The 22,775-nt window shown below is 48.6% G+C and overlaps 1 protein-coding gene across 1 annotated transcript in view; it reads right to left on the bottom strand.

Moving 5' to 3' along the window:
* LOC119957049 (complement C3-like) overlaps positions 1-22,775 on the bottom strand; it is a 173,245-nt gene that overhangs the window by 101,429 nt on the left and 49,041 nt on the right. The window contains exons 16-18 of the mRNA XM_038784655.1: positions 18,960-19,031; positions 11,689-11,886; positions 4,842-4,950 (exon numbers count right to left, since the gene is read on the bottom strand). Of these exons, the coding sequence (XP_038640583.1) occupies positions 4,842-4,950; positions 11,689-11,886; positions 18,960-19,031 (379 nt within the window). The remainder of the gene's footprint in view (positions 1-4,841; positions 4,951-11,688; positions 11,887-18,959; positions 19,032-22,775) is intronic.

A 22,775-nucleotide genomic window follows, 5' to 3' on the forward strand; every position in this document is an offset into this window, starting at 1 on the left:
TATGTTCAGTTTTAACGAGCCCCAGTTGGGTAATCTCTGCCCTCTAGCTGGGAAGCTTGTATTCCACCAGCCTCATGAGGCGATCGATAATGGGTTTCTCGTGGGATATGACAGTCACCAATAGTCACTGTCATCCCACTGACCCCCAGAGCTGTTTAACTGTACTTTTTCACATCCTGCTTCCTGTAAATACTCCATTCCAGATTTCCTGTTTCTCCATCACGTTATATGTTTGGACAATGCAACCTTCCATAATAATGTTTCCAATTTGTCGTCCTTTCCCTTCAACCAGGGGTGCATTCCCCCACCCATTCATGGTTGACACGGTCCTTGACTGTTCACATCATTTGACTGTCACCCCTTTGCCTCCCTCCCAGACGTCACTTTGCCATTCAGACTGGCCCAGTTCCTGCTTACCTGCCGAACTACACCACCACAGGTATTCTACTCGCCAAGTTACTAATGGGCAGATGCATTAGAACACAATTGGATACGCTGGGCGGGATTCTCCAATAATGGGGCTATGTTCCTACACCCGCAGAAAAATGCACGCGAATCACTCTGGACTTATCTGGAGTAAGTCCAGGGTGATTCTCCGATTTTGAAGCAAAGGTGCTGGGCCTCGGAGTGCTCCTTGCAGCTCCGGCTGTCAATACGGGGCCCTGCACTTCCGATCGGGGGACCGCCCATGCACACGGCGGCGGCCTACTTCGGCCGCCCCCCGTAACATCGTCAACCCACAATATGGACCGGCACCAAGAAGATAGGCTCCCCACCCCCCCCCACCCCCAGATCGTGCACGCCCGCGGATCGGTGGCCTCTGATCGATAGCCTGGCCATCCTGGAGGTCCCCCCACCCGTGAATGATCCCACCACCAGGACAGCCACGGACTGAGTCCGCAGTCACCACGCTGTGTGCCCGCCGGGTGGAACCATGAGAGAACCACGCCGGCGGGAACTCGGCCAGCTGCACTGGGAGAATTGCCGCGTGGGCCTCTTTCAATGGCCCCCAACCAGCACCGCATTGACCACGCGCGCCCGATTGGCAGCAATTCTCCGGAGAATTACAGGAGCATCGTCGGACCCGATCTCGGGTCTGATGCCCACTCTCCACCAAGCGTTATTTTGGCGCGGAGACTCGAAGAATCCTACCCTATATTCCCAAATTTGGCGGGTAGGGTGGAGGCGAAGCAGAACGAACAGTAAAGACACCACCACTCAAGGAGAGCTGAAAGAATATTTGAGGCGGACGATTGTTTCAAACACTAGCTTTCGGAGCACTGCTCCTTCACCTGCGGAAGGAGCTGCGCTCCGAAAGCTAGTTTTGAAACAAACCTGTTGGACTTTAACCTGGTGTTGTAAGACTTCTTACTGTGTTAGCTTGACAAACAGTCATCGGACTGAGATTTGCCAGCAATTTCTCTTTCGCAAAAGAAGTGGTGTAGCTCAGTTATTTAAGGATGACATCCGGGCAGTAGTGAGGGATGACACTGGTGCTGTGGAGGATAAGATTGAATCCATTTGGGCAAAAATCAGGAATAGTAAGGCGAAAAAGTCACTGATAGGAGTAGTCTATTGGCCACCAAATAGCAACATTACGGTGGGGCGGGCAATAAACAAAAAAATAACTGATGCATGTAGAAACGGTACAGCAGTCATTATGGGGGATTTTAATCTACATGTCGATTGCTTTAACCAGGTCGGTCAAGGCAGTCTTGAGAAGGAGTTTACCGTATGTATTCGCGAAAGTTTCCTGGAACAGTATATAATGGAACCTACGAGGAAACAAGCGGTTCTAGGTCTGGTCCTGTGTAATGAGACAGGATTGATCAATGATCTCACAGTTAGGGATCCTCTCGGAAGGAGCGATCACAATATGGTGGAATTTAAAATACAGATGGAGGGTGAGAAGGTAAAATTAAACACTAGTGTTTTGTGCTTAAACAAAGAGATTACAATGGGATGAGAGAAGAGCTAGCTAAGGTAGACTGGGAGCAAAGACATTATGGTGCAACAGTTGAGGAACAGTGGAGAACCTTCCAAGCGATTTTTCACAGTGCTCAGCAAATGTTTATACCAACAAAAAGGAAGGACGGTAGAAAGAGGGAAAATCGACTATGGATATCTGAGGAAATAAGGGAGAGTATCAAATTGAAGGTAAAAGCATACAAAGTGGCAAAGATTAGTGGGAGATCTGAGGATTAGGGAATCTTTGAGGGGCAACAGAAAGCTACTAAAAAAGCTATAAAGAAGAGTAAAATAAATTATGAGAGTAAACTTGCTCAGAATATAAAAAAGTAAAGGTTTCTACAAATATATAAAACATAAAAAGAGTGGCTCAGGTAAATATTTAGAGGATGAGAAGGGAGATTTAATAATGGGAGATGAGGAAATGGCTGAGGAACTGAACAGATTTTTTGGGTTGGTCTTCACAGTGGAAGACACAAATAACATGCCAGTGACTGATGGGAATGAGGCTATGACAGGTGAGGACCTTGAGATGACTGTTATCACTAAGGAGGTAGTGATGGGCAAGCTAATGGGGCTAAAAGTAGACATGTCTCCTGGCCCTGATGGAATGCATCCCAGGGTACTAAAAGAGATGGCTAGGGAAATTGCAAATGCACTCATGGTAAATTATCAAAATTCACTAGACTCTGGGGTGCTCCTGACAGATTAGAAATTGGCAAGCGTGACACCAGCTTTTGAAAAAGGAGGTAGGCAGAGAGCGGGTAATTATAGGCCTGTTAGCTTAACTTCGGTAGTAGAGAAGATGCTGGAATCTATCACCAAGGAAGAAATAGCGAGGCATCTGGATAGAAATTGTCCCATTGGGCAGACGCAGCATGGGTTCATAAAGAGCAGGTCGTGTCTAACTAATTTAGTGGAATTTTTTTGAGGACATTACCAGTGCAGTAGACAACGGGGAGCCAATGGATGTGGTATATCTGTTATGAGGGGCACAGACAGAGTGGATCGTCAGAGACTTTTTCCCAGGGTAGAGGGGTCAATTACTAGGGGGCATAGGTTTAAGATGCGAGGAGCCAGGTTTAGAGGAGATGTACGAGGCACGTTTTTTTACACAGCGGGTAGTGGGTGCCTAGAACTCACTGCCGGAGGAGGTGGTGGAAGCAGGGATCTTGACAAATACATGAATAGGATAGAGGGATATGAATCCTGGAAGTTTAGAAGATTTTAGTTCAGACGGGTAGCATGGTCAACGCAGGCTTGGAGGGCCGAAAGGCCTGTTCCTGAGCTGTACTTTTCTTTGCTCTTTGTTTGTTGTGGTGTTCAGGTGGAAAGTGGAGCTGATTCCACAAAAGGTCAGCCATGATTGAATTGAATGGCTGAGCAGGCTCGAAGGGCCAGATAGCCTACTCCTGCTCCTAGTTCTTATGTGAGAGGCTGGCTCTGCTTTCACCCGCCAGTTGAAACAACCTCCCCTGACCGACACCCGATAAGAGACTGTTTTGATAGACACTTGTATATTTTTGTAATTAGTTCCTTTGTTATTTGAAGAATGTTATTCAGGAACTTGAACAAAGAACAAAGAAAATTACAGCACAGGAACAGGCCCTTCGGCCCTCCCAGCCTGCGCCGATCCAGATCCTTTATCTAAACCTGTCTCCTATTTTCCAAGGTCTACTTCCCTCTGTTCCCGCCCATTCATATACCTGTCTAGATGCTTCTTAAATGATGCTATCGTGCCCGCCTCGACCACCTCCACTGGTAAAGCGTTCCAGGCACCCACCACGCTTTGCGTAAAAAACTTTCCACGCACATCTGCCTTAAACTTTCCCCCTCTCACCTTGAAATCATGACCCCTTGTAACTGACACCCCCACTCTTGGGAAAAGCTTGTTGCTGTCCACCCTGTCCATACCTCTCATAATTTTGTAGACCTCAATCAGGTCCCCCCTCAACCTCCGTCTTTCCAACGAAAACAATCCTAAATCTACTCAACCTTTCTTCATAGCTAGCATCCTCCATACCAGGCAACATCCTGGTGAACCTCCTCTGCACCCTCTCCAAGGCATCCACATCCTTCTGGTAATGTGGCGACCAGAACTGCACGCAGTATTCCAAATGTGGCCGAACCAAAGTCCTATACAACTGTAACATGACCTGCCAACTCTTGTACTCAATACCCCGTCCGATGAAAGCAAGCATGCTGTATGCCTTCTTGACCACTCTATCAACCTGCGTTGCCACCTTCAGGGTACAATAGACCTGAACTCCCAGATCTCTCTGCACATCAATTTTCCCCAAGACCCTTCCATTGACCATATAGTCCGCTCTTGAATTTGATCTTCCAAAATGCATCACCTCGCATTTGCCTGGATTGAACTCCATCTCTGCCCAACTCTCCAATCTGTCTATATTTTGTTGTATTCTCTGACAGTCCTCCTCGCTGTCTGCAACTCCTGAAGGGGAGGGATGTTCCAGCGTGTCCCTCACATTTTGGCTGGGCAAATTTCTGTCTGACCTGCTTCGTATTGCTAATATTTGATATTTGTATTTCAGATTTCTAGCATCTGCGGTATTTTGCTTTCTACACTACTGTTTGTGGGAGCTTGTAGTCAGCATATCGGCTGCTGTATTTCCTAAATTACAAATATAATCCTTCAAGTTGTTTTCATGGAATTCCTTCAAAAACAGTGCTTAATTATCTGTTCAGCTAGCTGGGGCAATATCAGACTATAAAAGGTGTTACAGAAGTTATTCTCTTATATCCAGATCTCGGACTGATCAAAACCTTCTGAGTGACAGTTTCCTGCATTGAATCACACAGAAGCAGCGCAAGTACCAGGCATTCTGACAATATGGAAGGATAATTAATACCTTCCTCCATCATTCGTGGGCAGAATCTTCATTGTCCATAGCCAGCTTTCTGGGAAATTAGTTCTGAGATTTATTTCTTCATAGATAGAATAGTTATCATCACCGTCACCTGAAGAAAAATATAAATAGTAAATTAATATTTCAGACGGAAAGTTTCATTGTCTCTAAGTTTAAAAATAATGGCTCAAGTCTTCCAATCATCGTCAGAACTGCTGTTTAATGCTGATCAGATAGAAAACTGCCCACCTGGATATGCTGAAAAAGGGTAAACCTCGGAATCAGCATCCACGAGTATTACCTAGAGCATGAGCCTACGCAGAGACTAGTGAAGGGAATCTGCACAGACAATGAACACTATTTTTGTGGCACGAGCTGGTAAATATACATAGGTCCAGATTTTTAATGAATGAGCGTGATGTACTAAATGGTGTGGGAAGGCAGGTAGGTAACTGGGTAAGTGTGTGACATGGGTAAGTTACTCAAATGGATGAGGTGGGTGAGATTCGTGAGGTGTGTAGTTTGATGAATGGATAGGTGGGTGAGTTAGTAGGTAGGTAGGAAGGTGAGAGGATAGTCAGAATCAGATTGACGGATCTGATCAGGAGGTAGTCCAGTAGTTGGGTGGTCGATTGGGATGTTAGTCAAGTTGGGAAATATTCGAGTTGAGTGGGTGGCATGGTGGCACAGTGGTTAGCACTGCTGCCTCACAGCTCCAGGGTCCCATGTTCAATTCCGGCCTCGTGTGACTGTGTGGAGATTACACGTTCCCCTCATGTCTGTGTGGGTTTCCTTCGGGTGCTCTGGTTTCCTCCCACAGACCAAAGATGTGCAGGTTAGGTGGATTGGCAATGATAAATTGCCCCTTAGTGTCTAAAAGGTTAGGTGGAGTTACTTGGTTACGGAGATAGGGTGGAGGCATGGGCTTAAGTGGGGTGCTCTTTGCAAGGGTCGGTGCAGTCTAGCCGGACCAAATGGCCTCCTTTTGCACTGTAAGTGCTATGATTCTATGAGTGGGGAATAATCAGGTGGCTGTGCACGTCTGTCATGTTGGTGAGTTGGGGAGTTGGATGGGTGCGGGGGTAGTCTGAGATTCAGGAGGGGCTATCAGGGACATTCCAGCAACTGCAAGGTTGATTGGTAGAGTCCCAAAGGCACCAGGCACAGGAGAAAGTGGCGATAGTGCGTGGCACTGAGGCCCATACTGCGAGGGTTGTGACCACAGTGCAAAATCTAGAGCACGGCATCTGTGGTGGTTCCCAAAGGCATGTCTCAGTCTGCGATGACTGTGGCTTAGGGCCTCCACATCATGTCCCAGTCACTGAGGGACGTGTCCCAGACACGGGTGGATATTGCCAAGACACATCAGAGCATGGCCCAGTCACTGATGAGCATTGCTGAGGGTGTCGACGCCATGGTGCAGACAATGGGGAGCCTAATGGACTGGCAGTGCCAGATGCCTCAGAGGCCAATGGAGCTCACTCCAGCTGCCTCTCCATCACATGGAGTCTCCCAGGTCCCTACAGGCATCGTCAGGGAGAAAGAAGCGCTGGAGATCAACCTGGGGCCTGACAGCGAGGAGACTACAGCGGTCTTCAGTTCTGCCGAATCCCTCCTCCTGACACCGCCGTATCTCAAGGGCAGCAGGCAAAACAGTGTGGCAAGGCGGCACCTGTGACACTGGTAATTCAGCCAGGGCCCTCCAGTTCCAGGCCTCCAGGGGATGTCCGCCAAGGGCATCAAAGGTCACAGGATGGGAAAGGTTGTCTCCACCTCTGATGTGCATCCTGGGGACACAGCTAGAAATAACATTAGACCATGGAAGATCAAGAAGAGCACTGAGTGGGCACTGATGAGGATGCCATCAGTAACGAGGGAGAATGGAAATCTGTCACAGTAAAATGGTCACTTTGAAAACACGTCACACCTGATACTTGTGAAGGCTTTGTCACATTCAACCTCACAGGGGGCCTGCTTGCATCCTCACCCCCCACCCACATTCCTCCCACCCCCTGGTCACAGTGGTCCAAGATCAAAAGCACCCAATGCAGACCTCATTCAGAAGATGGGTGTGAGCGTGCTGACAGCAGAAAGATAGGAGTCAGACTTTAGCAGAAACCGAGGAGCACCAGAGCTTTCCTCACAATGCGTGATCGTCACTCTCCTGCCTTGTATAATGACCCGGTGACGGTGCCCACACAGGCCCATCATCCTGGAGTGACGTTACACAAACACATGGAGGGGGGAAACAGGGGGCTCGTGAGGGGCGTTGAGGAGGGGTTAGAGGATGGGTGGAAATATGGGCCTCATTATATCGGGTCTCCGCCATGGTCTCAGGCCTCTGCATCAGCATCATCAGCCACGTCCTCAGCGGCTATCCCTTGTCCCCCATGAGCCAAGCCATCATCTTAAGATGGTTCTCAAAGACACCAAGGATCTCCAAGTGCCCCAGGATGTGGCTGTCATGCATGCTCCCAGGATAGCGGGCACACACATACATGATTCTGAGGCAGTGGTGGCGCATGATCTGAACATTCATGGAGTGAACCCCTTCCTATTATTTAGGATACTGCCCTAGTGCTTGTAGGGCAATATGCATGCCATCGATCACTCCTGGGAATCCTGTGAATGGCAGCAAATCCTGCAGCTCAGACATCCTGGTGGGCCTGCCACATCTTGAAGGTGATATAGTCTGTTGCCCGTGCATATAGGGTATCCATGATCTCCCGGATGCACCTGTGGGTGAAGGCTGGAATGAGCCACACAGGTCCCCACTTGAGTCCTGGAATGATCTGATACCACAGATGTTGACGGCCTTTGGGAGCGGGTGTCCTCCTCCTCCATGAGGTGCTATGTCCGCACTCTCCATCTCTGCTGAGACGGAGTTTCTGCGGCGCATCCTCCTTGTCAGCTCATGGAAAATAATAATAATAACAATCACTTATTGTCACAAGTAGGCTTCGATGAAGTTACTGTGAAAAGCCCCTAGTCGCCACATTCCACCGCCTGTTCGGGGAGGCCGGTATGGGAATTGAATCATGCTGCTGCCTTGTTCTGCATTACAAGCCAGCTATTTAGCCCAGTGTGCTAAACCAGCCTCTACCAATTAGCCAATGACTCCTTGGGCTATTGTTGGCCCCTCCTTCTGGCCCCTCCTCAGCCGGATGGGCTGCCAGGTCTTCAGGGTGTGCAGTGGTCCTCTGCACATGGGGTATCGTCTCCAGCCTACATTGTTATTGCTGCGGGCTCCGGTGTCTGCCTGCCTCAGCTGCTACACGAGGGCAGTCTCTGCAGGATCCACACCAGCAAACATTATTGTAGCTGGAAAGAATTGGAAAAGGAGAGAGAGAGACCGACAATTAGTTCAGACTTCCATCCCGGGACTCTCAAATCGCCCAAGCCTCTCCCATCCTTAACATGACTGCCCCGCCTTCTCTCTCTGCCATCCAGCGAGACAGTTGTGCTGGCGGACCTTGTTTCACACACTGACCCCCCAACCTCATCAGTAACCTCTAGGCCCTACACCTCTGCTGGGGACAATAGGGAGCTCGTGCTCAGCTGCCCCCCGTTCATCCAGACACTTACGCTTTAGCAGCAAGGGGATCCTCAGTGGTGAAGCCCTACTCTTTAGTCTTTGATTGTTGGCAGCTATCCCTATGGTGCTGACACTCCCAGAGTTCAGGCATCAAAGTTTGCTGGACAAGCAGTGCACTAATCATTCTCTGAGGCAAGGCCCATGTGCCCTTGAGGGTGCACTTCAGGGTTAAGAATATTTTAAAGGCAGAATAAAGGTTAACAGTAACAAAGATTTGAAAATCAACTGCATAACATTCCACAGATCACACTAACCATTAAACAACAAGGAAATAACAACGTTCCATATTAGTACCAATACAAAACTATAGCAACACATTTTTACAAAAAAATAACACACAATATCACCCCTCACAGGTTTCACAGCAGAAATGCAGAACTTTGTCGCAGAAATAATCTGTCCATCAATGTGTTTTACTTGTTCCACGTATGTGCCATTTCCTGTCCAGGAGCCGTTCCTGTGCAGGCCCCTCCTACACAGCCCAATCTCACCGGAACCATATCCTGGCATCCACATATTCCCCTGGCGCTCAAGGTACAGTTGAACACCCTGCACCTCCAGCATGTTTAACTACCACACCAGCAACAAGAGCATCAGCAATCAACAAAAGCATTTCTTCAATGGAGCCATCAGGTGGCCCATTTGGATCAGTGTCCCGCACCAGGTCCCGCAGCGGCTTCTTGCTTCAAACCAGATTGCCTTCTGGACTCAGATGTCCTTCTGAGTCCGGTGTTCCAAGACCCAGGTATCTTCTTTCCAGCTACAGTAAAGGAAGGAAACAGCAACAGCAGCCTCCAGGCAGTGCAACCAGAGGCAGGAGCAAGCAGCAAACACAACCTTCAAATATTTTAGTTTATTGACAGTATTAAAATTCAAAAGACAATACAATGAGGACACCAGTCACTTGGCACCCAGATCACCCCCGTGACTTACATCAGCGGAAAGGCTCACCAGCCCCGTCCTCGGGAAAGGCCGCTCCAACACAGAGTATGGCGGAGGAGAGAGAGAAAACCATTACACCCCCCCAAGAGGGACACAGTTCAGTTCAGACAGATCCGGCACATTATAAACCAAACCAAATACAAAGCAAACACCAAAGAACAAATGAACAACGCCACCAGCCGCCGAGGCAGCGTACCCCCCCCCTCGCCCAACTCCCCCCTCCCCCCCCCCCCCCCCCCCCCCCCCCCGCCCGCCCCAATAGCAAACATACATCATGGAAAGGCAGCCAATGCGTGTACAGGGAAGCATGTGTGTGAATGTCAGTACGTGCATATCGGCAAGAGTGTGCATGTATAAAGAGTATGTGAATGACTGCGTATGTATGCCAGATAGAATGCGTGTGAGTGAGAGTGAGTAGAACAACCCACTGGAAAAGATCACACTGTTCTAGGGCACAGCAGAAGAAAGAGACGGTCACCGGTAGTCCATGAAAGTATCCCGGCGCAACCACCGGGTTGTGCAGTCGAGCCGGATCACCATCCCTCATCTCCTGCAGCATCGGTGTCTGACCTTCCATCACCACCCTGTCTGAGAACGGGACCACAGGAACACCGGGGGCATTAACAGGTGGCCCACAAGTCCAGAACAGAATGCATATTTAAAACATAAAACAGTTCATAACATCGACAGACTTCTCGAGCAAGCCCTCCTCCATCCTCAGCCTGGTAGTAGGCCCGCCAAAATCCTCCCCTCACCATACTCCAGATAAAAGAAACCTAAAGGCAACTACCTTTTTGCTTCCTTCCCTCCATCCAGAAAGCAGCAAGTAAGTCCAAGGAAAAGAGGCAGCAGGCAAATAGAAAAGGCAACAGCAAACAACAAACAAACTCTCAGCTACAGCAGCCTCCAGACATTTGCAGCAACCAGCAGGGGCAAGCAGCAAACACAACCTGCAGCTGGGAAGTGCTCTCACAATTAACAAGGCTCATTTCTCATTTGAAATAGTCTTCAGCTGTGAAGCTCGAGGAGTCTTTTCAAACTTTTTGCCTTGGACCCATTTTTACCAACTGGCCATCCTTCGGGACCCACGCCGGCCGACCTTCGCGATCCACACCGCCTGAACCTTGTGATCCACCATTTTCACTTACCTTTAATGTGACAGGTGAGTCTGCTCGGTCCTCACGATCTCACTTGCTTTGTCATTCACAGTTACGTTTCTGATATTGACTTCAGCTAATGGTTTAAGATATCACTGCGTCCATTGAAAAAAATAAAGAGGTTTGTCCTCGAACTCGCTACGTTTTCAGAACGTCTACAGATGTCTTTGAGGTTTCGAAGATTTCATTTGCCAGTGCTTCCTTGCATATAACACGCATAAACTTTGCATTCTGATTTGCAGTGGCACAATGAATAAACCCATACCTCAAATAATCATCTTTATGCTGCTTTGTTCCTGATTTCAGCTTCTTCTTCATGCGTTGTTCACCAGAGGCCCTGGAGTTCAAAGTGGAGGAATGGAGGAATCTCTCTTGCGCTCATAATACATGATGTCAATGTAAGGGGCTCATGACCTGCTCTCTGCCGCTGCTTCCAGTTGGTGGACTTGGTCATTTGCAAAAAAAAAAAATGCCCTGGACAGCACGCTGACGTCAGGAGGAGATGGTCCACCCCACTAGGCTCCGAGACTGCGCACTACTTGATCCGGCACACATGTGCGGGATGGCCGGCAATCTCAAAAGTCCACATGTTTAAAAGCCAGTCGTGGCGATTGGGAATGCCGCAACCGATCGCGCTGTGACCGCCCCCCCCCCCCCCACCCCCCCACCCCCAAAACCTACCTGCGAACCACCTGTGGGTCACGACCCTGAGTTTGAAAACCCCAGAGCTAGAGGCTGCTCACAGTCTGATGCACGATCAATTGCACAAAAGACTCAGATTGGTTCAACTGTGGCTTTATTACAGTCAGATGCGTGGCCTCCTACTGCAGCTGGCTAAATGGAAGGACAATGGAGGACACGCATATTGATACGGCTCCTTGTGGGCGGAGCCAGCCGGCAGGGGCTACCGGCGAACCTGTAGTACAGGTTCTACCTTACATCCCCTAATACAGGTGTACACAGTGGTTCACCACACAGTCAAAGGGGATGAAGTTGACTTTCATATTGACATCTCCCCTTTACATGCAAAGACTTATTTTTCTATTTTAAAAGTGCTCAAAGTCTGTCTTTTTAAAGATAATTAAAGCACCCAAAAAGTTGAACAAAATATAACATTTTTTGGGGGTTACTACCGAGGGAAATAATTGATGCTTACTTCTCGCTAAAGTCAGTTCAGTTCTGCTGAGTTCATCTTTAAATTCTTGGAGATGGTTGCAACAATCAAGGAAGGCGGCTTTACATTCTTCTCCAAGTTTTATTCTCTTTGATCTCTTGTTACATGAAAATCCCATTAGGTTTAGCCTCATTCCATCAAGGCAACATGTGCAGGACATTTTGGATTTGCACTTACTCACTAAAATAAAAATATATAATGAAATAAATCGCAAATATAAAATACCAAAGAGAAGGAAGTAAAATGTGATCTTTCAAAAATAAATTTAAACCTTTTCAAGAAATGGACTAAATGTGGAAAGTATTTTTCAAAGATATTTAACAGATTGGGGATTTTATCTGAATCCTGGATAAAATGGTATAGAGTCATTAGAGTTTACAGCATAAAAAGAAGCCCATCGGCCCATCATATCTGCACTGGCCATTAAGCACCAGTCTATTGTAATCCCTTTTTCCAGCATTCGTGGCAGTGTATGCTATGACTTTTCTAAATCTAAATACTTCTTAAATGTTGTGAGGGTTCCCGCCTCCACCACTCTTTCAGGCAGCGAGTTCCAGATTCCTGCCACGCTCTGGGTGAAGCAATCTTTCCTCAAATTCCCTCTAAATATTCTGCCCCTGACTTTAAATCTATGCTGCCTGGTTATTGACCCCCTCAACTAAGAGGAAAGATTTCTTCCTATCCACCCTACCTATACCCTTCAGAATTTTATGAACCTCAATCAGGTTCCCCCTCAGCCTTCTCTCCTCCAAGGGAAACCACCCCAACCCAAACCTACCCAGCCTCTCTTCATAGGTGAAACGCTCCAGCCCAGGCAACATCCTGGTGACTCTCCTCTGCATCCTTTCCAGTGCAATCACTTCTTTCTTATAGTGTGGCAACTGGAACTGCACAGTTCACTTGTTGTGGCTTAATGAGTGGTTTATACAGCAGCATCATAACCTCCTTGCTCTTATATTCTATACCTCAGTTAATAAAGACAATAATTCCCTATGCCTTTGAAACCACTCTATCTGCCTGTCCTGCAGCTTTCCGTGCCATATGGACATGCACTACAAGGTGCCTCTGGTCCTCCGAGGGTCCTATTGTTCATTGTCTATTCACTTGTCTTGTCAGTCCTCCCAAAATGCATCATCTCACACTTTTCTGGGTTAAATTCCATTTGCCACTGATCTGCCCACCCGACCAGCCCGGCGATATCGCCCTGTAATCTAAGGCTTTCCTCCTCGCTATTTACCCCACCATCAATTTTTGTGTCACCTGTGAACTTACTGATTATACTCCCCACATTCACATCCAGATCATTCATGTACACTGCAAACAGCCAGGGACCCAGCACCACTGGACACAGGCTTCCAGTTACAAAAACAACCTTCAACCATCACCTTCTGTCTCCTGCCGCAACGCCAATTTTGGATACAACTTGCCAAGCTAATCTGAATCTCATAGGCTCTTACCTCCTTGATCAGTCTCGCATGTGGGACCTGGTCAAAAGCCTTAATGTCATCCATCATCTACACACCAGTCACCTCCTCAATAAATTTAACCAAATTTGTTAGACCAATCTCCCCTTGACAAAGCAATGCTGAGTGTCCTTATTAATTCTTACCTCGCCAAGATTAATTAATTCTGTCCCTCAGAATCTTTCCCAATAATTTCTCTACCAGTGATGTTCGACTCACTGGTCTATAATTGCCTGTTTTTTCCCTACTTCCCTTCATGACTAATGGTATCAGGTTAGTTGTCCTCCTGTCTTCTGCTACCTCTCCTGAGGCCAGAGAGGATTGGAAAATAAACATCAGAGCCCCTCCAATCTCCGTTTTTGCCTCACAGCCTAGAATACATCTCATCTGCACCTGGGGATTTATCCACTTTTAAGCCCCCTAAAACCGCTAACACCTCCTCCCTCTCAATGCTAATCTGTTCAATTATATCATAGTCCACTTCCCTGCCCTCTGTTCCTACATCGCTCTTCTCCAAGGTGAACGCAGATGCAAAATACTCATTTAGTACCTCACCTACGTCTTGCAGCTCCACAATAAGGAGTCTTACAACACCAGGTTAAAGTCCAACAGGTTGTTTACAAACACTAGCTTTCGGAGCACTGCTCCTGAAGAAGCAGTGCTCTGAAAGCTCGTGTTTGAAACAAACCTGTTGGCCTTTAACCTGGTGTTGTAAGACTTCTTATTGTGCTCACCCCAGTCCAACGCCGGCATCTCCACATTACAGCTCCACACACAGGTGGCACTTTGGTCCAAAATGGGCCCTATTCTTTCCTTGGTTACCCTCTTGCCCTTAATATACTTATAAAACACTTTGGGGTTTCCTTTATTTTTCCAGTTAGTGTTTTTTCATGCCATCTCTTCGCTCTCCTGATTTCTTTTTTAAGCACCCCCTGCATTTTCTATACTCCTTTGAGGCATCCATTGTTTTCAGCCCCCTGTACCTGGCATAAATCTTCCCTTTTATTCTTTATCCAATCCTGTATTTTACTTGACCAGGGTTCTATGGACGTTTTGGTCTCACCCTCCACCTTAATATGTACATAATGGCTGGGATTCTCTGACACCCCCCCTGCTGTTTTCTTGGCTAGGTGCCAGTGGGCAACAGTGGCGACCACGCAGGCCATGGCATCTAGCTACAGAGGGGGGTATGTACAATGATGATATGTCGTCTCCCCCACCCCTGCAGACCGTTATGTTTGGCCATCACCCAGCGATGTTGGCCGCCATGGCAGGGGGCCGCTATCCTGCATGTAGCCCTATGGGACCTGGAGCAGGCACATGCAAGGGAGGCGGCGGAGGCTGCCGCAGAGGAGCGTGCCGCAGAGAAGCAGGTGGCAGCCGCCCAGGCTGGAGATCTGCCCGCCATACAGGACGAGGAGAAGGAGGAGGAGCGAGTGCTGGTGCCACGGCGATGGAGGCAACCTATGAGCCCCGTGTGTACCGGCCTCGCACGTCGTACCAGGACCTCACGGACCAGGCATGTAGGAGGACATACCGGATGAGCCTGGAAACCGTTGCCCACATCTGCCACCTGATGGCACACCTGGCCCTGCGTGGGACTTGGGGGGGGGGGGGGGGGGGGGGCGGATGTCAAGGTTATGGTGGCCCTAAACTTTTATGCCACGGGGTCGTTCCAGTCGTCGAGTGGGGACACGTCTGGCATTTCCCAGGCGTCGGTGCACCGGTGCATCTGTGCAGTGACTGACGCCCTGTACGACATTGCGGACCACTACATCCAGTTCCTTGTGGATCGCGCCCACCAGGATGCCTGGGCAGCGGGCTTCGCTGCTGTGGCCAGGATCCCCATGGTCCAGGGAGCGATCGATGGGGTGCACGCCGGCATGCGGCCACCATGCCAGCAGCGGATAACAGGGCCATGTTCCTGAACCTCCACTGAAGATCCTGAACATCTGCACCCGGTACCAGGGCAGTGTGCATGACTCATCCATCCTGGACCAATCGTTCATCCCCACCATGTTCGAGGGACACCCCACCGGCTGTGGGGCTGGTTGCTGGGCGACAAGGGTTACCCATTGCAAGCATGGCTGATGATGCCTATACAGTGGCCACGGACCGACGCGGAGACCCGCTACAACGATGCCCATGCAGCAACCAGGGTTGTGGTGGAGAGCCCCCCGCATGCACACCACCCCTCCATTACGCATCCATTTGTGGCACAAAGGGCAGGCTCAAACGGTCGCCGGTGGAAGCGGGTCTATTTCATGGCATGGAGAATTATGGCAACCCGCTCTGCAATGAGCTCCGGGCTCTACATCGTTGGACAATGTCTGACTCAAGGCCGCAGTAACACCCTCCACCTGGGTAATCCATGCATGCGGCCTGGACACTGCAGTGCACGGACTCGTCATCTGTCCGGGGGAGGGTGCCAAATGTGACCTGGGGGGTGGGGGGGGGGGGGGGGGGCACAGTCACCTGAGTGTGGCGTTCTATCACCCCTCACACACACTGGCGTTCACTTCACACCCCACCCTCGCATGCATCGGACAGAGCACAGAGGCAATTTCTATAGGTGTAAAAGGGATTTTAATGACAAACGGTTCATACACGTGCCCTAGTCCCTATAACTAGTCTGTGCCCTGCACCTGTGCCAACTGCAGCTGGCTCTGGCTCATGGCTTCCTGTGAGAGGATAGCCAAGTCCTGGGCCATGGACGGCGCCTGCACAGAAAGCCCCAGGCCTTGCACACTGCTACCCATGTCTGACACCGTCGCACACATTGCCTCCACCGCGGATGCCACCTGTGCGATTTTAGCCTGGGTGGCACGCATGACCGGCACCACTCCCTGCTCCTGCACATGGTGGACTCCTCCACCTGCGTCTGTAGGTGCTGCAAGCCGGCCATCACCTCCTTCACTTGTCCCTGGGTCCCTGTTGGCATTGGGTCTATGGGTGGTTGTGGGAACTCCAGGAACCCGGGACCCGTCTAGGCAGCAGCTGGTTGATGGGGCTGGGCTGCCCTCCGAACGTCCGGCCACTCGGCTGCTCCTACCTCCACCTGCTGTACCGGGACGGCTGTATGGTGTGAGCCAGAAGACTCATCGCTAAAGTGACCAACCTAGGTGAGTGTTTCTGCAATGGTGGAGGGTGTTGGAGACAGCAGTGACATTACATCAAGGTCCTCATCGGACCCGAAGTCCAGGCTCCCCTGGGATGGTGTGTCCTGTCCATCCGCCTCCTGTATCTGGGTGCCCTGCCCGTTCGTCACCTGTTTGGATGTCCTGGGTTTGTATGTCCTGTGTGTCGTTGTCATCGGTGTGGGTCCCCTGTATCGTGATGTTCTGGGTCGACAAGGATGGGGGTCTGTTGGTGTGGCTGACCTCCCCGTCGCTAGACGTAACCCTACGATGTCGCCGCACTGGCACTAGATGGGGGCGGCATATGTCTGATGGCCCAGTGGCGTCCCTGGGTCATGCCCACCTCGGACCTCGGTGGGGGCGGCTTACACCTGACATCCCAGGTCGGTCCCTTGCCTGTGGTCTCCCTGGCACATCCTGGGGGCAGCGTACGCCTGACCTCCCGGGTTGGTCCCTGTGCTGTGAACCAACAGTGCTACCCACTGTGCTACCAGACTACCTCCCTGTCCCCTTCTTCTGACTTCTTTAAGTTGCTGGGTGACATCAGAAAATGTGCTATCCATGAACCTCTCAGCCTCAAGCATGTACCGCTGTGCCTCCAGCCAATGCTCAAGCACCAAAAGCCAACTCTCAAGTTGGTCAGGCTGGTGACACTTTGTGCAAATATGGTCAAGGAGCATCGATGACTTCCCACATGCTGCAGGCTGTGCAAATGACGGGGCTAGCTGCCCATCATACTTCAAGTTAAAAGTCTCTTATATTAAAGTTATTCCAAGTAGAAAAATTATTTCCTACTGTTTCCAAGACTAGAATTTACCCCCATCCTCTCCACATTCCAACACATGAAAATGAAAATCACTTATTGTCACGAGTAGGCTTCAAAATGAAGTTACTGTGAAAAGCCCCTAGTCGCCACATTCCGGCGCCTGTTCGGGGAGGCTGTTATGGGAATCGAACCGTGCTGCTGGCCTGCCTTGGTCTGCTTTAAAAGCCAGCGATTTAGCCCTGTGCTAATCCCCACATAATCCCAATTCTCCAGTCATTCCCGTTCATCTCCACATCCCAGGAATGGAACCTTGAGGAGAAGCTGTCAGAACAGAGAACTTGGAAATTGTCTCTAGGTGAAGTGGACAGGGCTGTTCCCATTCAATTCATGTTACTGACCTCAGATCATCAGACAGAAACTAGTTGCAGTTTGCTGTCTTTGAATCCAGGCTCAGTGAGCTCTCATCTGAATCACTACAATCTCCTCACTTGCCTCCCGCAGTAGGCTTGGAAACATCTCGTCTGGGCTCGGGGATTTATCCACTTTTAAAACCGTTAACACTGCCTCTCTCTCACTGCTAATCTGTTCAATTATTTCACAGTCCCTCTCCCTGCTTTCTATACCTACATCAACCCTGTCCATCGTGAACAAAGACACAAAATACTAATTTAATACCTCACTTATGTCTTTCGGCTCCACACACAGATAGCCACTTTGGTCCCAAATGGGACCTAATCTTTCCCTGGTTAACCTCTTAACCTTAATGTACTTCTTTTTATCCTGAGTAATTAATTTTGTGCATGGTAGATGTCATTCATGATTTAATAACATAGGAATAAAACAAACGAACAGGAGTAGGCCATTTGGTCCTTCAAGCTTCATTTGGCATTCAGTATGATCATGCTGATCTTCTACCACAACTCCATGCTTCCCTTAACTCTCAATCCCCCAAATCCATGATTCTCAGTCTTGCATCAGCTCAACGGCTGAGCAGTCACAGTTCTCTGTATTTGAGAATTCCAAAGATTCACAACCTGCTGAGTGAAGAAACGACTCTTATTCTCAGCCCCTCATCCTGAGATTTCTGTGGATATTGTAAGTTTGATGGGGAAAATGAACAATTGTACAAATGTAACAAATGCTTTCTCACCTTTAGAAAGAACAACATGAATTTCTATGCCATGCATAGATGATTCACAGAAGCAGCTAGCAAACAGAATTTGACACCAAGCCACGTAACGACCAACGAAGGAACAGCTCAGCTAATGTCGGGTGGGATTTACGGCCTCCTCATGGCGTGTTTTTCGGCAATGGAGACGGCATGTCATTGGCCAGTGGAGACATTCTCTGATCCCACCAATGTCTCAGCTCACATGTCAGGGAACCCGGCACAGGTGGGGTGTTGCTAGCGGTGGGATTAGATTATCCCAGTAGTGGGCAGGGCTGCACAATTCCACACCCATAACTTTATGTGGATTGGCCACACCAAATTGCCCCTTAATAGGAAAAAATTAATTGGGTACTCTAAATTTTAAAAAAATGTGCTTTGATGAAACCTGCCTTGCAGATGTTTGCATCAATATCAAGGAAAATATGTCGCCAACAGAACAATATATCCAGTCCCTGTAAAGTTTCCATCCACAGTCTATTTCTGCATATTTCTGGGACAGTGAAAATGCATGTATCACACTTATCATATTAATAGAAGCAAACTGAGACGCAATAATTTATCACACATTTGTTTTCATGGAGAAGAAAGGTGGCTACCAGTTATACAGATACATCACAGAAACGTTCTAACATTTGGGTTTAAAAAGCTGCCAGCAAAATGACCCTTACAAATGTGATTAATTGCAAAGCACTATTTCTTAAATCAGAAACACGTACATTTGGTTGCCTTAACGTCCATTAGACTCGTTGAACGACGTTTACGTTTCATTGGCTGTTTGCACTTCGGCTCTGTAATTGACAATTGAAATAGACGCATGTTAAAATATGAGTTACAGGCCTGCAGTTTCAAACAATCTTGATGCACAGTATAAATTTTGCAAACCCAACTGCATGCTCCTAATGTCCTCATTGTGCAGGTTATTCCAGCGAATTAAGAAGAGAATTTATCAGCAGCAAAATACCGCAAATGGTGGAAAACTGGGTGAAAACAGAAAATGGTAGAACTCGGGCAGTAAGCCAAGCTGAAGTGGGGATTTTAATTAGTGAAAGTAACGATTTCTGAAAGGATGAATATTGGAGGTACTGGTAATCGGGGCGATTTAAATTAGAATCTAGGTGGAATGAGTGCTACGCAGATATGTATCATCAAGCTGGACTAGATTTCTGCACAATTAAAGGACACTGCATTAAACCATTATTTATTCAAGTTATCATTGCAAGTAGAACTCAACCATTGCCAGACTTCCCTTTATGTGAAGTTACCGATGTTAATTCCATAAGACCATAAGACCATAAGACAAAGCAGCAGAATTAGGCCACTCGGCCCATCGAGGCTGCTCCGCCATTCAATCATGGCTGATATTTTCTCATCCCCATTCTCCTGCCTTCTCCCCATAACCCCTGATACCCTCATTAATCAAGAACCTATCTATCTCTGTCTTAAAGACACTCAGTGATTTGGCCTCCACAACCTTCTGCGGCAAAGAGTTCCACAGATTCACCGCCCTCTGGCTGAAGAAATTCCTCCTCATTTCTGTTTTAAAGGATCGTCCCTTTAGTCTGAGATGGTGTCCTCTGGTTCTAATTTTTCCTACAAGTGGAAACATCCTCTCCACGTCCACTCTATCCAGGCCTCGCAGTATCCTGTAAGTTTCAATAGGATCCTTCTAAACACAACGAGTACAGCCGCAGAGTCCTCGACCATTCCTCACACGACAAGTTCTTCATTCCAGGGATCATTCCTGTGAACCTCCTCTGGACCTTTTCCAAGGCCAGCACATCCTTCCTTAGATACGGGGCCCAAAACTACCCTGAGTGCTCCAAATGGGGTCTGACCAGAGCCTTATACAGCCTCAGAAGTACATCCATGGTCTTGTATTCTAGCCCTCTTGACATGAATGCTAACATTGCATTTGCCTTCTTAACTGCCGACTGAACCTGCACGTTAACCTGAAGAGAATCGTGAACAAGGACTCCCAAGTCCCTCTGTGCTTCTGATTTCCTCAGCATTTCCCCATTTAGAAAATAGTCTATTGCTAAATTCTTCCTTTCAAAGTGCATAACCTCACACTTTTCCACATTGTATTTCATTTGCCACTTCACTGCCCACTCTCCTAGCTTGTCCAAATCCTTCTGCAGCCCCCTTGCTTCCTCAATACTACCTGTCCCTCTACAGATCTTTGTATCATCTGTCAACTTAGCAACAGTGCCTTCAGTTCCTTCTTCCAGATCATTAATATATATTGTGAAAAGTTGTGGTCCCAGCATAGACCCCTGAGGCACACCACTACTCACTGGCTGCCATCCTGAAAAAGACCCCTTTATCTCCACTCTCTGCCTTTTGCCCGTCAGCCAATTCTCTATCCATGCCAGGATCTTACCCTTAACACCATGGGCTCTTAACTTATTTAACAGTATGCTATGCAGCACCTGGTCAAAGGCCTTCTAGAAATCTAAATATATCACGTCTACTGGTTCTCCTTTGTCTAACCTCCTTGTTACCTCCTCAAAGAACTCTTAACAGATTTGTCAGACATGATCTCCCTTTGCTGTGCTGACTCAGTCCTATTTTACCATGCACTTCCAAGTACTTTGCGATCTCATCTTTAATAACAGGCTCTAAAATTTTACCAATGACCGAAATCAGGCTAACCAGCCTATAATTTCCCGTCTTCTGCCTCCCTCCCTTCTTAAACAGTGGTGTTACATTAGCCACTTTCCAGTCCTCTGGGACCATTCCTGCCTCCAGTGATTTCTGAAAGATCACCACCAATGCCTCCACAATCTCCTCAGCTATCTCTTTTAGGACCCTGGGGCGTAGTTCATCTGGTCCAGGTGACTTATCCACCTTCAGATCTTTCAGTTTCCCCAGAACCTTCTCCTTAGTGATGGCCTCTGCACTCACCTCTGCCCCCTGATTCTCCGGGGGCTCTGGCATCCCACTGGTGTCTTCCACCGTGAAGACTGATGCAAAGTAACTATTCAAGTTCGTCTGCCATTTCTTTGTTTCCTATTATTACTTCTCCAGCCATATTTTCCATTGGTCCAATGTCTACTTTTGCCTCTCTCTTACCTTTTATATATATATATTTTTTAAATTTAAAAAAAATATGTTTTTTATTGAGTTTTCATATTTTATATCCCACAAGTTACAAATTATTAGAAAAAAAACACGCAAAAATTAACATGTATATTTACAGGTAAGCATCTTCATAATAACAACTGTGGCCGCCCCCTTTAACCGGCATACATATTTTACATTCCCCAATATGGCCGAGGCACATGTTTATAGGCATTTATTTACAATTTGGTTTTGGGCCTTAGCTTGCCATCAAACCCCCATAACGAACCCGTAGCCCTCTCCCCCCCCCCCCCCCCCCCCCCCCCCCGGCTACCTTCCCCCGATTCCCGTCCATTTCCCCCTGATTCTTGGCCACCCGACTATTCTTCCTCGTGTTCGTTGGCCACAAACAGGTCCCAGAACAATTGCATGAATGGCTCCCACGTTCTGTGGAAGCCGTCGTCTGACCCTCGGATGGCGAATTTGATTTTCTCCATTTGGAGAGATTCCGAGAGGTCGGACAGCCAGTCTGCAGCTCTGGGCGGTGCTGCTGACCGCCAGCCAAACAGGATTCTACGGCGGGCGATCAGGGAGGCAAAGGCAAGGGCGTCCGCCCTCCTCCCCAGGAATAGATCTGGCTGGTCTGAAACCCCGAAGACCACCACTATCGGGCATGGCTCCACCCTCACCCCCACCACTTTGGACATAGCCTCGAAGAAGGCTGTCCAGTACTCCACAAGTCTGGGGAAAGACCAGAACATGTGGGCGTGATTGGCCGGGCCTCTTTGGCACCGTTCACATTTGTCCTCCACCTCCGGGAAGAACCTACTCATACGGTTTCTCGTTAAGTGGGCTCTATGTACCACTTTTAGTCGCGTCAGGCTGAGCCTTGCGCACGTGGAGGTGGAGTTGACCCTATGCAGTGCTTCGCTCCAGAGTCCCCACCCTATCTCAATCCCCAGGTCCTCCTCCCATTTCTTTCTTGTTGCGTCCAGTACGATGTCGTCCCTTTCTACCAGTCGGTCATACATGTCGCTACAGTTCCCTTTCTCTAGGATACTTGCGTCCAGTAGGTCTTCCAGTAGTGTCTGTCGTGGCGGTTGTGAGTACGTCCTTGTCTCCTTTCATAAGAAGTTTTTGAGCTGCAGGTACCATAGCTCGTTCCCCCTGGCTAGCCGAAATTTCTCTGTCAGTTCGTCCAGTGTAGCGATCCTGTCGTCCGTGTATAAGTCCCTGACTGTCAGTGTCCCCCCCCCGTCCTGCCTCCACCTTTTGAAGGTGGCGTCAGTCAGTGCTGGTGTGAACCTATGGTTGTTGCAGATGGGAGCCTTGTCCGACATTTTGGTCAGGCCAAATTGCTGCCGCAGTTGGTTCCAGGATTGAAGGGTGGCTGTCACCACTGGGCTGCTGGAGTGTTCTTTGGGTGGGGATGGGAATGCTGCCATGGCGAGGGCCCGGAGGGAGGTCCCCAA

Source organism: Scyliorhinus canicula, chromosome 25 (genome assembly GCF_902713615.1).
Source record: "Scyliorhinus canicula chromosome 25, sScyCan1.1, whole genome shotgun sequence".
In the NCBI taxonomy this organism is placed as follows: Eukaryota; Metazoa; Chordata; class Chondrichthyes; order Carcharhiniformes; family Scyliorhinidae; genus Scyliorhinus; species Scyliorhinus canicula.